The sequence below is a fragment of the Archocentrus centrarchus genome, chromosome 23 (genome assembly GCF_007364275.1).
Source record: "Archocentrus centrarchus isolate MPI-CPG fArcCen1 chromosome 23, fArcCen1, whole genome shotgun sequence".
Lineage (NCBI taxonomy): Eukaryota > Metazoa > Chordata > Actinopteri > Cichliformes > Cichlidae > Archocentrus > Archocentrus centrarchus.
In genome coordinates this window covers 1,463,183-1,475,719 of record NC_044368.1, presented here as the reverse complement: position 1 = coordinate 1,475,719, position 12,537 = coordinate 1,463,183, and the positions used below count along the sequence as shown (strand labels likewise).

Here is a 12,537-nt window from a genome sequence, read left to right as displayed (position 1 = left end):
TTTTCGCACCGACTCACTAAAGAACAAAAAGATCAAATCGAGCTTTTACTTTTTACGGCTTCAGTTTCAAACCTGCGGCTCACAAACTGGAAGTGACTTGAAAACCTGCCGAAGTTCCACCGACAGACGAAACTTTACAGGAACAAAAGAAACGGACACGGAGCTGTGCGTGGGTCTGTCCCTCTGAGCTCCTGAAGCCTTAAATACGACTCTGTGTAACCTTTGCTCTCTTTTCACTTCTTGTTTATTTAAACTCACCTGTGACACACCTGAGACACGACCAACCAGCCGAGGCTTCGACGCATCACCTGCTTCGCTCAGAACTCCAGAATCCGTTTCCAGCATTTCACCGAGTTAACGAGCGCCTCGTTTCTGAACCGTCCAATAATGTTTGAGAAAGCAGGAAGAATTTCACGATGAGAAATCTTTTTAAAGTTTTATATTCAGCGTGGTATTAAAATAACAAGGCCAGGCTCCATATTAAAATTCTGAATGTATTGAAATGAGTCAGTTTTGAAAGTGAAACAGATTTAGGATTAAAATGCAAATAAAATCCGGTGTTGTTGGATTAGTCGGAACTTTAAGGAAAAATCTGATCCGTAAAGTCTGAGAGAAAATGATTTACGAATTCTTGCTTTATTAAAATCATTTAGTTTTTGAATGCTGGAATAAAACATGTGAGATTAATTTTATTCTTCACACTGTCCCACAGGTATTTGGTGTATTCAGGTCATTGATCAGTGATTGGTTTGCACTGGGAGGCGGAGCCTTCGTGGATGAGTGTTTTCCTGCGTGTCGTATTCGACCCTTTTCTCTTTGCGTTCCTCATCAGTGTTATTGATGATGGTTTATGGATCTGAATGTATCCACGCAGCGTGAGAAACGGAGGACGGTTTGCACTGTAAAACGCTTTTAGAGCCTTTTTGAAGCAGTTTGTTAAACTCTGTTGATGACGTGTTGACAGCTTTTGTACACAGACACAGTTTATGTGCATGTTTCTGTCTTTTCTTCTGTTTCAGACTCTCTGTACACTCCTGTGTTTATTTACTGAAATACACATTAGCAGAAAAATGTCTGGACTTCCTGTTGTCTGAGTTCAGCCACAGAGACTCAGAGTCTGAACCAAATTCACATCTTTAGCTTTGTTAAAGTCGACTGATTCTGCTTCATGTTTTTAGTTTTAATCCTGAGACTCGGTTAGTGAGAATCAGTTCCTTTAAGTACGCCCTCTGTAAACACTGCTTTTTCCGATTGGCCATTTTCTGGAAGCCTGCCGAGGAGCAGCTGTAGCTGTAGCACATGAGGTACCAAATAAAATCCTCCCCCTTTGAGACCACCTTCTTCTGATTGGCTGAACCTTCCAAAACTGCAGGTAGGTGAGGCTTCTGTTCATATCAGAAAGTACAGAAACTGTCTCAAACTTGAGTGTTTACAGCAGTCTGATGACTGAACCTGGTATTACTGCACTTACACTGACCTCAACTGGCCATGTTCAGTATGAATGTTCACCGCGTGGTGGTCAGCACTGCTGCCTCGCAGCAAGAAGGTCTGGGTTCATATCCACCTTGGCCCCAGCCTTTCTGTGTTGGACCTGATTAAAATCTGCATTTATTTTTTTAACCCTGTTATTAATCAGACTCAGTTCACTCCCCAGAGTTACTGTTGGGAGGAAGACAATGGACGACAGAACCTGAGAGCTTCCTCGTTTTCATGCAGTTCTTCCTCTCGATGTCGGAGGTGGTCGTGGGGACCGAGGTGACCTTTCGAACTCATTCCAGTTTGATTTATTGAATTTTAGGGAATTAAATTAGAATAATTCTGATTTTCTCACCACTCAGACCTTCAGGAGAGCGTTGGATCTTTTGTGGTGGTGGAAGCAAAAAAAAAAAACAACAGAAGAGCTTCTCGTTTCGTTTCCTTTTATTCTCCGATAAATGTCTTTACAAATGTTCTCAGACGATGACAGCATCTCGAAGGCCGAGCTGAAGGCCACACAAAGGACACTTGGAAAACGACAGTCTGTGTTTACAGAGAATAAACCGCCGCGCTCTCCGGGGAACATTCACTCCGAGTAGAAACCCTGCCGACACAATAAATAGTTTCCAGAGCAAAACAACAAAAACACTCAGCAGACGCACTCTAAAAAACAAACTGTTACTGCAGGTATTTAATTTGTAAAACCAAATCGACTGGCCCGTTATTTGGAGCTTTCCCCCAAAACTACTCAGGAAGTCACGCGTTCAGTCACTCGACAGATTCAAACCGTAAAACTGAAGCACTACGAGTCTCTAACAGCAGCGGCGGCGATGAACCGGAGGGAATGTAGGCAACAACCTGCTTCGATTGTTATGATTCAAAAAACGATTCACAGTTTGACGACCAATTCGTTGTGATCAGACAAGGAAACGACGGGGTGTGCGAATAAACCGGCGCGATGAGGTCGGTGAGTCCCGGGGGGGTGGGTGGGTCTGAGAATGACCACGAGGAGTCTGCTCACACCTCGTGGGAGGCAGGCGTGGGCTCAGTTCAGGCTTTCTTCTCCTCCAGGATCTTGTGGAGCTCGTCGGCGTCCTCTGCAGTTTTGACCCGGATCAGGAGGGTGACGGGGGTGGTGGGGTTCTTGTCATCAATGGGCGGGTTCGGCGCGCAGACCACCATCACGTTGTTCTTCCCGACCCGAGAGCACGGCATGGTCGACGGCACGATGATGTTCAGCAGGATGTTTCCTGAAAGAGAAAACGGCTGTTACACAAACTTAAACCTGCTTTCAAATTTAGATCCATGTAACAAATATTCAATTTTTAGTTTAGATTTTATTTTTTCTGCTTGATTTTTCCACTTAATCCAATAAAACAAAACAAAATATAAATAAACGTGTTATATTTGTAATGTTAAACATTTTAGTATAATATAATAAAGTTAACAGATTCAAACTGTGGGGTTTTCTATCATTTTAAATAGACTTAACGAGCCGTTGAGCTAATCCGATGTTTGATTTTAGTGTCCAGCAGTTATGAAACAATAAACATGCTGATTGGCTGTCGGCTCTCCTCACCCCACCCATCTCCACCCACAGGTGTGGTGAAGACAGGACAACAGGACAAGATGGACTTTACTATGAACTCCTGACCTGACAAGTGAGAGTGCGAGTCACAAAGCTGCCGTCACTATCGCGTCCCGTGTCTTCGGTTTCACGCCAGTGGAGATGCTCCCCGTGTGTCGAGCCCCTAACGACAAACGTGTCGAATGCAACTCAGTGTACTTAAAAAGTGCCGCCATTTGCGGACTTCCAGCAGCAATTAATGTAATGACCCTATATTGTGTGTGAAGTGCAATTTCTCAGCTTTCAGACACCTTTTGAATTTCTCTGATAGGACAAACGGTCACATAATTATGGTAATTCAAAGTTTTTGATCAGCCGGCTCAGCAGTGATACGCTCGGTCTTAAACAGCTGTTTATGGCAGGTGCTCCAGCGGCAATTACAGGGTTAACACAGGTTTTCATTTATTATCAGCACTCCTGTGTTTACTCTGTCAGCTGACCCTGATCTGCTTCTTTCAGCTGATTTTGGTTCTTAAATGTCCGGACAGGAACATCAGTGACGGGACGTTTACTTATAGCTCCGATCCGATTGAGTCCCTTCATCGTGAATTTGCTCTGATTTGACTCGGCAGTTCCTGTAACTGACCAGCAGGTGGAGCTGTGATCACAGCTCAGACCTCATGAGGAACAGGAAGAAGCTGCTGAATGTGGATTTTCGAGGATTTTAAACCTTCTGAAACCTGAAGTTTATTATTTATAAGGGAATGTCTGTTTTAAATGCTCTGTCGCCCGTTTGTTACGCCCTCAGTCAGGAACTGAGGAGGTTTTAGGGCTAATCTGACAGTGACCATCCTAACAAACATCACGCAGCCTGAACCCAGCGTCACCACCTTGATACTAGCCCCCCCCCCCCCCCCCCCCCCCGGTCAGTGTGTTGCTCTCACCCAGGTTGGTGTCAGCTCGGATGATCATCTGCGTTTTCCCGTCGGTTGTCTGTTTGAGGTGCAGCGTTCCCACTCCTTTGTCTTTGAACTCTGAATCCTTCTTGTAGAACATTTTACACCTGGAAGCGGCGCAGGGACAGAGACAGGAAGTAAATCCTGATGGAACGGTTCACTGTAACAGTCAGGGTTTCTATGGCAACATCCTGAGACACTGGAGATCCCTGCTCTCTAAAATCTGACATTTTCTTAATAATACTGCTTACACACATTACTCTGAATTAAAGCTACCATTCATTTATATCAATACTTCTCTGGCTTGCAGACTAGAGAACCAACAGGGATCGAACCACCGACCCTCTGATTAACAGGTGACCCACTCTACCTACCGAGCTACAGTTGGCATCTGTGCTCAGGGTGGCACAGCTGTGAGATAACGCGCCGTCTTTGGCGTGATTAATATTTCTCCGGCGGCTCCACTCCGAGTGAGGCTGGGAGCGGGGGTAGGATGAACTAATGTGACTAACAGCAGGAAACAGCCAATCAGACGAGTCCAGCATGCAGTTACAGCATGAAGCTAATTTTTGTGGCTGTTAAACTATTTTAACTGGTGCAAATGCAGGTCTGCCTCTCTGTACTCGAGCTGTGAGGAGACTCTGCAGATGTGCGTCTCTTATTGATTAAACACAGCGATCAATACTCTGCATCCTCGGAAACCTGAACACATGGAATCGTTCCAGAGATGGAAAAACGTTGGATCAGTGCATCCCTTTCTAAATCCGTTCTGAACTTCCTAACAGATCAGTAAAGACTCAAGTATCAGGATTTAGATGCCATTATTAAGACATTAATTTCTTGGTGACTTTTATCTGAGAGCTCCTGAGCGCGCTCTGTGAGGAGTCAAATGTCTGACTTACTTCTTGGAGTAGAAAGCGTCGTCCTCTTTGACCTCTTTGACCTCCGGTTTGGGCGGCTCCTCCGACTCCTCGTCACCGTTCTCGTCTACGAACAATTTAAAAATTTAAATTAATCACATTTCATGTCACACTGAAATATGACAAAGAAAAATCAGTGCTTTAAAATTCCTGCATTTCAAACAGTTGATGAAAAATGATCAAATAAAATAAGCACATCAATTTATTGATTACAAACATGCAATAAAAAAAAAAATGTTAGAAATGAACTTGATTCAAACTCAAACCAATAAAAGATATTTATATTAATTGGATTTCCTGAAACATTCTTACTCTTCTGCCTTTAAACCACATTAAGTTTTGACTTTTTTTAAAATGTGTTTTTCTCATTTTAAACTTTATTTGATTTTACTCTCTTCTTTTAGCTGTACAGCAGCAGCTGCCATTTTTTGATGTGCGATATAAACAAATCTGACCTGTGGGCTGACTGTCCTCGCCTTTCGCTCCGCTGAAGGACAGCGGAGCAGCTGATCCTGGAGCTCCAAACAGGGAGGTCTGACTGGAGGAGGAGGAGGAGGAGGAGAAGGAGAAGCTGGGGGGAGTTGATTTTGATCCTAAGGTGCCCAGAACCGAGCTGTCCACCTTCTGCCTGAAGTTAAATGTGACACCAGCGGGGATCGGAGTGGCGGTGGAGCTTTTCTCCCGAGTTGAGTCGTCTGTCGTGCTTTTGGTGAAGGAGAACAAAGCGGCGGTGGTGGCAGCTGGAGCCGCTGAGCTGCTGCCAGAAGATGGAGGAGGAAGAGAGGTGGCTGTGGCTGGCAGCATCCCTCCCTGCTTCTTCTCCTCGGAGCCTCCATCAGCTGAACCGGCGCCATACTGCCGCTCGATGCTGGCCAGGTGGCGCTCATAGTCCCTGAAGATGGGGTTGAGGTCACACAGCGGGTTGTCGTTCACGTGCTTGGTGATCCAGTCCCGCACGGAGTAGTTGAGTGCAGTGAGCTGCCGGCTGTATTCCTTGTTGCTACTGCTGGAGCTCGGAGATGTGCTGGGGGCGGAGCCATTGGTCTGCTTGGTGATGTCAGCAGTGGGTTTGGTTGAGGATGGCCCATTAAAGGTCAGACCTGAGACGAGGAAGGAAGAAATGTTAGTGATGGCAGAGCCCCTCCCCCCTCTGTAGCTGTCACCTCCTTCCTGCAGTCTCTCTCTCTCTCTCTCTCTCTCTCTCTCTCACACACACACACACACACACACACACACACACACACACACACACACACACACACACACAGTTCCAGACAGAAAAAAAAAATTCACCTGACATGTTTAGCCCGGGGGGTGGGTAGCATCAGCTAATTATTATTAGCTTGCTAATGTTAAATGCCACGCCCACTTGCTAATTGAGTAATGGTGAACAGTTAGGACTGAATTAGAATTCTGCCTCGAGTCTTTGCGGGTAACCGGAAATCCTCGTGGACGTGTGGTTATATTTCTCGAGAGGTGCAGGTCAGGTCACGTCGTATGTCACAGCATAGTGTTGAGAAGGGACCAATGCATATTAAAGTGAACCAATTTTTATTTTTAAATTAAAATATAATGTGCTAATAAATAAAAATGGCCTCTGTCCAAAAGTTCAAATTAGGCTTCAAATTAAATCAAAAACAGCTGAAAAGTTTACATATGATTGAGTTCATGCAGAGGTTTATTATTCAGAATGAATGCTGATATTAATGTAAGGAAACAAATAGGAGCCATCGTAGCTGCTCCTGCTGTCCTTCACTCGTTAGCTAACGTCACTGAATTTGTTATTCTTAATTTCAAATGAGTTGTATGTTCAGGCAGGCTTGAAGTGGAACTGGAACATGGTAATGACTTCCTGTTTCTAAAATTTAGAGGGTTATTGAGGATCTCTGTGAGCTGAAACATTTCGGGTTCAAACACAATGATGAAGAACAAATAGGAGACTTTCTAATCAATAACAATCAAACTGATCTGTGTTTTGCTCACCGGGTGCAGTCGAGGGTGCTGGAGGAGAGGAAAAACCGCCAAATGAAGGCGTGACGCTGTTCCCGTTCGTCAGACCACCGAGGCCTTTGAATCCTACACTGTTCCCGAACCCGGAGAACACGGCTGGAGTCGAGCCGCCACTCGCTGCTGACGCGGTCAAAGAGAAGCCTTTAAAGCCTTTGAACGCTCCTCCGGCCTCACTCTGAAACAGGAGAACTGATTATTTATGGCCATAATCACACACAAGTTTAACGTGGGTTTTTCTTCTCGTACCTCGGCTCCAGTGTTTCTGCGTTTGGCCTTCTTAATCGCTCGATTCTTCAGTACATCTTCACTTGCTACTGAAAACGTCCCCGCCTGAAAGGAGAGCAAAATGACCCAAGTCAGACTCCCATAATCACCACTTCCTGAAACCTGACAACTTCAGTTTGACCTCTCACCTCCTCACCCTCCTCCTCCTGATCCCAGTTCCTGTCCGTGAGCTCCTTATCAGCGATCCTCTTCGCCATCCCACCGGCTCTCTAACCAAAAATAAGAAAATGGACAATCAGCCTTCCTCTAAATCACCACAACTGTAATAAAATACATTTATGAAATAAGGGTTTCAAGACAAGTGCATTTACTCCCCAGGTCTCCAAAAACCCAGATTCAAAACATGCACATTAGTGATAACTCACCTCATAAGTTAAAAGTGTCGGTATCTGTGATACTGGCCCTGTATTTACTTGGTATCACCAATACCAAACTCTGCAGTATGACACACCACTGCACATAGCTCAACCTGAATGCTGACTGGTTGATAAGTCGGTGAGAACAGGGAAGGGAGCCCGGCAGAGTTCACCAGGAAGCAAATCAAAGCTGAAAAACAGGCTGAAAAGCTCAGACTGTGGCAGCAGAGGACACACTTCAGTGTTTATAACACTCTGCTTCACTTCAGCTGATGGACCAACAACAGCAGAGAAATCACCTGTACTTTGTACACTGCACCCAAACAGCAGAGTCTCTGAGATGGCAGGTAGCTGTCCAGCACCACCATAAGCTCCCTGTTTAAAGTCTGCTCTCACTTGGTTTCGGTTTTAGTTCATCTGAGCAGACCTGAGTGTTTTTATCTGATCTGCAGCCAACGACAAAAAAACAACAGGTGTGTCTTTGTGCTTTTGACGGCGGTCAAACTGAATGTTTAAAGGTTTCACGTCAAAATGTGTTAAATTAAAACGGGTTATTTGCCGTATCTTATCCAAAGGTAAAGATCAGTCAAACCAACATCCAGCTTCATTGGTTTCTGTACTTTAAAGCTGCCCCGACCGAACTGCCCTCAGTGGGGCAATAAAAGCACAGGTCAGTCAAATGTTATTCATGGAGGCCGATCATCACTGATTAATTGATTATCAGCAGCCGCCGTGAAGCAGCTGTCAGAATATTCTGGATGACCTACAGGTAGAAATGGCCCTGTGAGCTCCTGCTGCAGTCCAATTTTATTTAAATCAAACACTCAGACTAACACACACCTGTGAGGGAGCTTCGATCCGGTTAACTAGCCTGATTTGGTTAGCTCTTTTTCCTTTTCTTTTTTTTGTTCCGGTGATGTTTACCTGAGGGGTGTCGCTGTTTAACTCACGGCTTATTCGGCTTTCCGGTTACCTGATGAACTGGCCGACCTTCACCGGTGAGCACACTGAGGCCAGCGACCCTGCCCGGGCGGTTAGCCGTAGAGCTAACAGCGGGCTAACCGGGCCGCTCACCCGCAGCTAACGCTAGCCTGCAGGCTAACTGACACGAGCTGCTCCCGCTTCCGGCCTTTATGGCTTCTTATTAACAGGTAAATATCACTCACCTTCTCTGTAATGTAAATTCCGTTCTCTGCCTTTGCACGACTCTCTGAGAGCTCCAGGTAGCGTCTGGCTGAACACCTTAACAGGTAACACCGCTCTGTGTTTTTGAACGAGCCTCTTCACGCCGCCATTTTACAGAGCGCTATATCCGCATGGGTTTGCGCGGCCCACTTTCCACGCATGCGCATCAGAGAGCGGCATTTATACTGTGGGAGTTGTAGTCCACAAGTGACTTTTCTCAGCCCGTTTGAGCTGTAAGACATAAAAGGATAGACAATCAGCTTTATCTATCCATGAAGCCAGATGACGCACATCAATTAGTTAAACTGCAGGAATGTCTTAAAGACATTAAGGCCTGGATGACCTCTAATTTCATCAACTCAGATCAAACGTGTTCTTGTTCTCGGCCCCACAAATCTTAGAAACATGGTGTCTAACCAGATACTTACTCTGGATGGCATTACTTTGGCCTCCAGTAACACTGTGAGAAATCTTGGAGTCATTTTTGACCAGGATATGTCCTTCAATGTACATATTAAACAAATATGTAGGACTGATTTTTTTTTTTTTTGCTTTTTTCCATCCAGTCAGTTGTCCTCACCTACCTCAGCTGAGACTTCACCCTGTCCTCTCACAGTCCCCGTTCAGGAGACGCTTTGATTACTCCCCCACCATCAACACCACCACAAAAAAAATTAGTGTCAGTCCTCAGGCACATGTGGGCACTTTGTTCAAAACTTATTAAAAACTGATTAAAAAGAAATGATTAAATCTGCTGGTATTTGACCCATTTCTCAGTGCTTTGACCCCTGGAAGGTACAGGTCATGAGTCAGTCTGGTAACGCCCAGCTTCACGTCACAACAGGGACTTTTTTTAATTTAATGCTTGATGTCATTTCTCATCTTTTGCTCTTTGTATTTTCCTGCAGCTTACATAGAAACACCATCATTATGGAAAATGAACAAGCTGAAGCCGTCAGAGCTTCCTGTGAAGAACATCAGAGGTTTTAGCTGCTGTTTTTTCTTTTCCTGCTGCATTTTAAACATGCTTTTTATTTAAAAGTCATTTAAAACCTTCTGAAATGAATGAAATCTGTCAAGAGAAGATTGGGAAACACAGCTATGACTTTATGCTAAAACAGCTGCGTATGCTGTTGGAAAGATGTCACCTTATACTACGGCTTCATATAATACTTTTTACATCACAGGATGGTGCAGTGAGTTCATGTAAACATGGTAGTTAAGGAAGTATTCTTCTCAGGACGCTCAGGACAAACCAGTACAAATCTGAAGACAGGTGAATAGGAGTGAAAAGATGATGCTTTTGAAGGCATAAACAAGAAGGAGGATTGCAACAGATAATTACAGGAATCCGTCAACAAATGTGGCCTGCTTGTCCCACTAACATAGCTCACTTCCTGTTCTGGGGCTAGGAGCATGTCACAACAACAACATTCAACAAGGCCCACCAGGTGGCTCTAAACCCAAGGCAGAACACCCCCCCCCCCCCCCCCCCCCCCCCCCCCGATATCTGTAAAGATGCCACATAAAATGTCTTAAAGTCTTTTAGTATTACTTTTTCATCAGGAAAACGATCTCAGATACTGGCCTGAGGAACCTTTTGTCTGATCCTTGCTTGGAGACCTCAAGCTCTACTTTGCGAACTCTCCCATCATCGCTGGGAAAAGTGTTCGTAATGATTGCCATAGGCCAGTCATTTCAGGCTGCACTGCTATCCTTCAGCAGCACACTGTCACCCTTCTCAATGTTAGGATGTGACTTTAATCACTTCTGACGAGTTTGTAGTGTGTGTAGATATTCTGTTTTCCAATGACTCCAAAAACAGTCTGCCGGACACTGCACCTGCCGCCATTGCGTTTTATAAAAATCCTTCTCTGTGAACCTTCCAGGTGGAGGTTGTGCACTTGGCTTTTGAGTGAGAAGCATAGCTGGGCTAAGTATCTGAGGTGAGTCTGGATCTGTAGAGATAGGAACTATAGGCCTGGAGTTGATGATAGCTGTTACTTTCGCCATTAAAGTAGAAAGTAGTACTTCGTGAGTCAAATGAGAATGGTCTGTGACATCTAGGCCCACATGAGTAAAAGGCGGAGATGTGCTAAGTCGTTCCTCTGGCAGGTGCGCCATCATCTGACTTTCCATCCTGCCGCGCAGCTTCTGACAAATCACACATCCATGAAGAACTCTGCCTACACATCTTTTGCCACTTATCAGCCATAATCCAGCAGTTCTGTGCAGACACGGCCTTGGTGTTCCACTTGCTCATGATAATGCCGTATGAGTAATGTGGAGACATGATGTTTGCCAGGTAAATTGACCGGATTCTTTTCCTGGTTGCTAAGGTAAGCTGATTTTAGTCTGCCACCAATCTGTAGGAGACCTTCCCCATCTATGAACGGTCCAACTTAGCCAATGGGCTTCTCTTGCTGACGCTGCCTTTCTTGGAGAGAGTGTCTAAGTCATCCAAGAAACTAGCTGCTTGCTCAGAGTGCGGCTTCACTGTATCACGCATTTAAAAAAATAAAATAAAATCGAGTTCTGTTTCACAAAGTTTTCACTGTACTGCGGGATTTTGCGGTATATAGGTATTTATATAACACCCAATAACTATGTTCATCATGAAGAGGTAAGCTACATCTAAGCCTTTAATGGAAATAGAAGTTTCAGCTGAGGGTGAAGATGGTGCACCACCTTCATCGCCATCAGTACTGCACAGCCACATAACTCATCATATTCCAGCTAGCGGTTGATCCCCAGCGGCTGCGCCCTGCTGAGATGCCCTCGCGCCGGGCTGAGGATTTCACCGCTTCACTTCCGGAGCACTGCTGTCCCTGCATTTAGCAAACAGGAGCCCGCCCTGCGGACTTCGCCCCGGCTAGATCGCTGCTAGCACCTGTGTCATTTCAATGCAGTTTGCAATCTACCACAGAGCACGGACAGCTTCATTCATAATGTGCATGTTTGATCTCACTACGGTCCGGCCTGCACTTGATTCGCGGGCTACAGAAATGGAAATGACATCTGGCATGAACCGGAGGAGAAGCAAGGGGAAAAATGAAGATCAAATGAAAATTTCAGGCTTCCTGTTCTACAAAAAAAATCTCAGCATAAAAGGTAAATAACAACCTTCATGTATTTTGATACACAAACTGAAAATTTAATGCAAATTTCAGGGCTGCAACGATTCTGCGAGTAACTCAATTCGATTATTAAAAATCCTCGACACAAATTTGTTGCTTCGATGTTTCGTTGTAACTCTGCAGCTCAGGTGTCTCCGTGTAAGCGGAGCATTTCCTCCACATTAGCGGTATTAAAGTTCTCTGTCGCTGCCACGGATTTCCATCACTTGGAGAAAACGACTCTTAAACACGAGTGGATCATCGCTGACAGGTTTTTCCAGCCCGCACTGCTCTGTGCTGTGAGTGTGCCTGTGCAGAGCCGGCCCGAGGCATAGGCGACATATGTGGCTGCATAGCGCCCCCTGACCACCAGGGGGCGCTCAAGCTCACCTACATTTGTGATGAAACTTTGTTCTTTTTTTTTAACATGCCAGTGTCCTAAAACAAAGAAGAAATCACCTCTTCATATTTGTACAATGAAGAGGTGGTTGTGTATTTGTAACAGTACTCATTTAATGAGAAGGCCACTTGCTGACTGACTGCGTGTGTCAGCGTGAATTCAGGTAGTTTGGGCACGCATGCGCATCGGCAGTGCTCCAGGTGACCTGATGGTCCGTCAGTTTCTGTCATTTGTGGATGAAGCTACGAAACAGAAACAGAAAGGAG

At 45.1% G+C, this 12,537-nt stretch overlaps 1 protein-coding gene across 2 annotated transcripts; it reads right to left on the bottom strand.

Annotated features, from left to right (window-relative positions):
- Window positions 1-1,902: 1,902 nt before the first annotated feature.
- nup50 (nucleoporin 50) lies at window positions 1,903-8,897 on the bottom strand. Of its 2 annotated transcripts, none has more exons than XM_030720680.1 (8): window positions 8,737-8,897; window positions 7,343-7,423; window positions 7,176-7,259; window positions 6,903-7,104; window positions 5,375-6,019; window positions 4,902-4,986; window positions 3,988-4,106; window positions 1,903-2,726 (listed from the first exon to the last, which is right to left on the bottom strand). In XM_030720680.1, the coding sequence occupies exons 2-8, from the start codon at window positions 7,409-7,411 to the stop codon at window positions 2,527-2,529; spliced, it is 1,404 nt and encodes a 467-aa protein (XP_030576540.1). In that variant the 5' UTR covers window positions 7,412-7,423; window positions 8,737-8,897; the 3' UTR covers window positions 1,903-2,526. The 2 variants fall into 2 exon arrangements, with proteins under 2 accessions (XP_030576540.1, XP_030576541.1); XM_030720681.1 differs by lacking the exon at window positions 8,737-8,897 and adding an exon at window positions 8,495-8,607.
- Window positions 8,898-12,537: the final 3,640 nt, after the last annotated feature.

What these genes read in the sequence shown, in the direction of transcription:
- nup50 (XM_030720680.1), bottom strand. Translation starts at nt 7,411, where the DNA reads ATGGCGAAGAGGATCGCTGATAAGGAGCTCACGGACAGGAACTGGGAT. An exon ending in AGGAGGAGGAGGGTGAGGAG is followed by an intron (nt 7,260 to 7,342) that starts GTGAGAGGTCAA and finishes CTCTCCTTTCAG; the next exon opens with GCGGGGACGTTTTCAGTAGC. An exon ending in AGCACCCTCGACTGCACCCG is followed by an intron (nt 6,020 to 6,902) that starts GTGAGCAAAACA and finishes TCCTCGTCTCAG; the next exon opens with GTCTGACCTTTAATGGGCCA.